This window comes from Mesitornis unicolor, unplaced genomic scaffold (genome assembly GCF_000695765.1).
Source record: "Mesitornis unicolor isolate BGI_N332 unplaced genomic scaffold, ASM69576v1 scaffold7969, whole genome shotgun sequence".
NCBI classification, from domain to species: domain Eukaryota; kingdom Metazoa; phylum Chordata; class Aves; order Mesitornithiformes; family Mesitornithidae; genus Mesitornis; species Mesitornis unicolor.
The window spans coordinates 1-1904 of record NW_010205166.1 but is presented as its reverse complement, the minus strand read 5'-3'; the positions used below and the strand labels follow the sequence as shown (position 1 = coordinate 1904).

At 52.5% G+C, this 1904-nt stretch overlaps 1 protein-coding gene across 1 annotated transcript; it reads right to left on the bottom strand.

Moving 5' to 3' along the window:
• Nucleotides 1–371: 371 nt before the first annotated feature.
• NYX (nyctalopin) lies at nt 372–1844 on the bottom strand. Its single transcript, XM_010191302.1, has one exon. It carries the CDS (start codon nt 1842–1844, stop codon nt 372–374), a length of 1473 nt encoding a protein of 490 aa, XP_010189604.1.
• Between the last annotated feature and the right edge of the window lie 60 nt (nt 1845–1904).

The window sequence follows — 1904 nt, the reverse complement described above, 5'->3', positions numbered from 1 at the left end:
CATAAAATCAATGGTTGGGTCAATTCAAGTTGGTCCAACAGAACAAACAGCATTGCACCACCGTCCGTACAGATCCCTCTTTCCTTTGCTTCCAGCAGGGCACGTCTCAACCTTACTGCTACTCTTCCACACAGCCCTGTCAGTGTCCAGGAGGCTCTGAGACCCCACAGAGCAGGTTTCTCACCCAAAGTGGGACCTGGCCTTGAACCAGATCTCACTAGCTCCCAGGGGAATTTGGAGCCAGATACAACCAACCTGCCCAGGAGAGTTTGGAGCCAGGTATGTATCCGAGGCCCACAACACAAACTTTTCCCTAACGACTAGGTAGGTACAGGGTCTAAACGCTTAAGTAGCTCCAGGCAGCCCTTGGACTATTTGATCTGTAAAACAGCCACTGTAAAAAGTGCTGGGAGGTAAAAAGAGGAGGCAGCTTCAATACTGTCTCCCCCTACCCCAGAAGAAACCCCATCAGTCAGTCCATCCAGCTGTGTGGTGTTACTGAAGACCTCAGTGGTGTTTGCCACCTCTTCAGGAAGGCCCATCTGGAGCAAAAGTTTAGAGATAAGGCTGTTGAACTTGCTCTCTGTGGTAGACCAAGGCTCTACACTTGCGGTCGGGCCTTCTGACGTGACATTTAGCTCCACGGGGTCAACACAGTAACCTTCTGGTGATCTCTCATAGAGCACATCCATCAGGTCAATCCCAGCTACTGAGGAGGGGGAGGCACAGGGAATATCCCTGACGAGTCTGTAATTCTCCATCCACTCCTTCAGCCACTTGATGCGGCAGTCGCACTCCCAGGGGTTGCGGAAGAGGTACAGCCGCCCCAGGAAGTACACGGGCTGGAAGACAGAAAAGGGCAGGGTTGTCAGGTTGTTGCTGTTCAAGTGCAACGCGACCAGGCTGGTGAGATTTTCAAAAGCCCCTTCCTCAATGTAGTTGATCCTGTTGCGGTCCAGGTAGAGCACCTCCAGCTCTCCCAGGTCCCTGAACCAGGTGTTGGAAACATTCCTGAGGAAATTTCCCCCCAGGTTGAGCATCTTCAGGCACCTCAGGCCATCGAAGGAGTTTTCTGGAAGCTCACTGATTAAATTGTCATTCAGGTACAGGTACTCCATCTTCTGGCAGCCCTGAAAAGCTCGCTCATGAACTACATTTATCCTGTTGTCCTGCAGATTCAGGTATTTCAGCTTGGTCAGACCCTGCAAGGAGTTATAGGCTACTGCTTCAATCCTGTTTCTCTCCAGATAGACATGGGTCAGGTTCTCCATGCCCCTGATGGCACCTGGGATCCTGCGGAAGTTGTTCTGGAAGCAGAAGAGCTCCTGCAGAGCAGGCAACTCGATGAAGATCCTGTCTGGGATGTTGAAAAGGTTGCAGTCTGCCAGGTCCAGTTTCACCAGCCGTCTGAGGGCAGTGAAAGTCCGCGTGTGGAGATAGCGAATGTACTCGTTGTGGGCCATCTTCAGCTCCCTCAGGCTTGGCAGCCCCTTGAATGCCCCCGGGGTGATGAAGGAGATATTGTTGTGGTTGAGCGACAGAGATTTGAGGGAAGGCAAGGTCCCAAAGGCCCTCTCAGAGAGGAACTTGATGCTGTTTTTGTCCAGGTTGATAGAGGAGGCTTCACACGGGAACTGGCTGGGAATCTGCCCCAGACCAGCACGATCGCAGAGGACGGAGCAGCTCCGCTCCTGGGTGCACACACAGTTGGCAGGACAGGACCGCACGCAGGCCCACACCGCATGGGCATGGGGGACCCAAAGGATCACTGTCAGAGAGGAACACACCGATCCCACAGAGGCGTGGGAGGAGAGAATTGGGATATTAAAAAATACGTTAGTCATGACAGAAAAAAGAAATTACGCTGTTTTTGCCTTCCTTCTAGCCAGGCTAATTGCCACCTG

Bases quoted from the DNA above. Each gene is read 5' to 3' on its own strand.
- NYX (XM_010191302.1), bottom strand. From the start codon at position 1,844: ATGACTAACGTATTTTTTAATATCCCAATTCTCTCCTCCCACGCCTCT.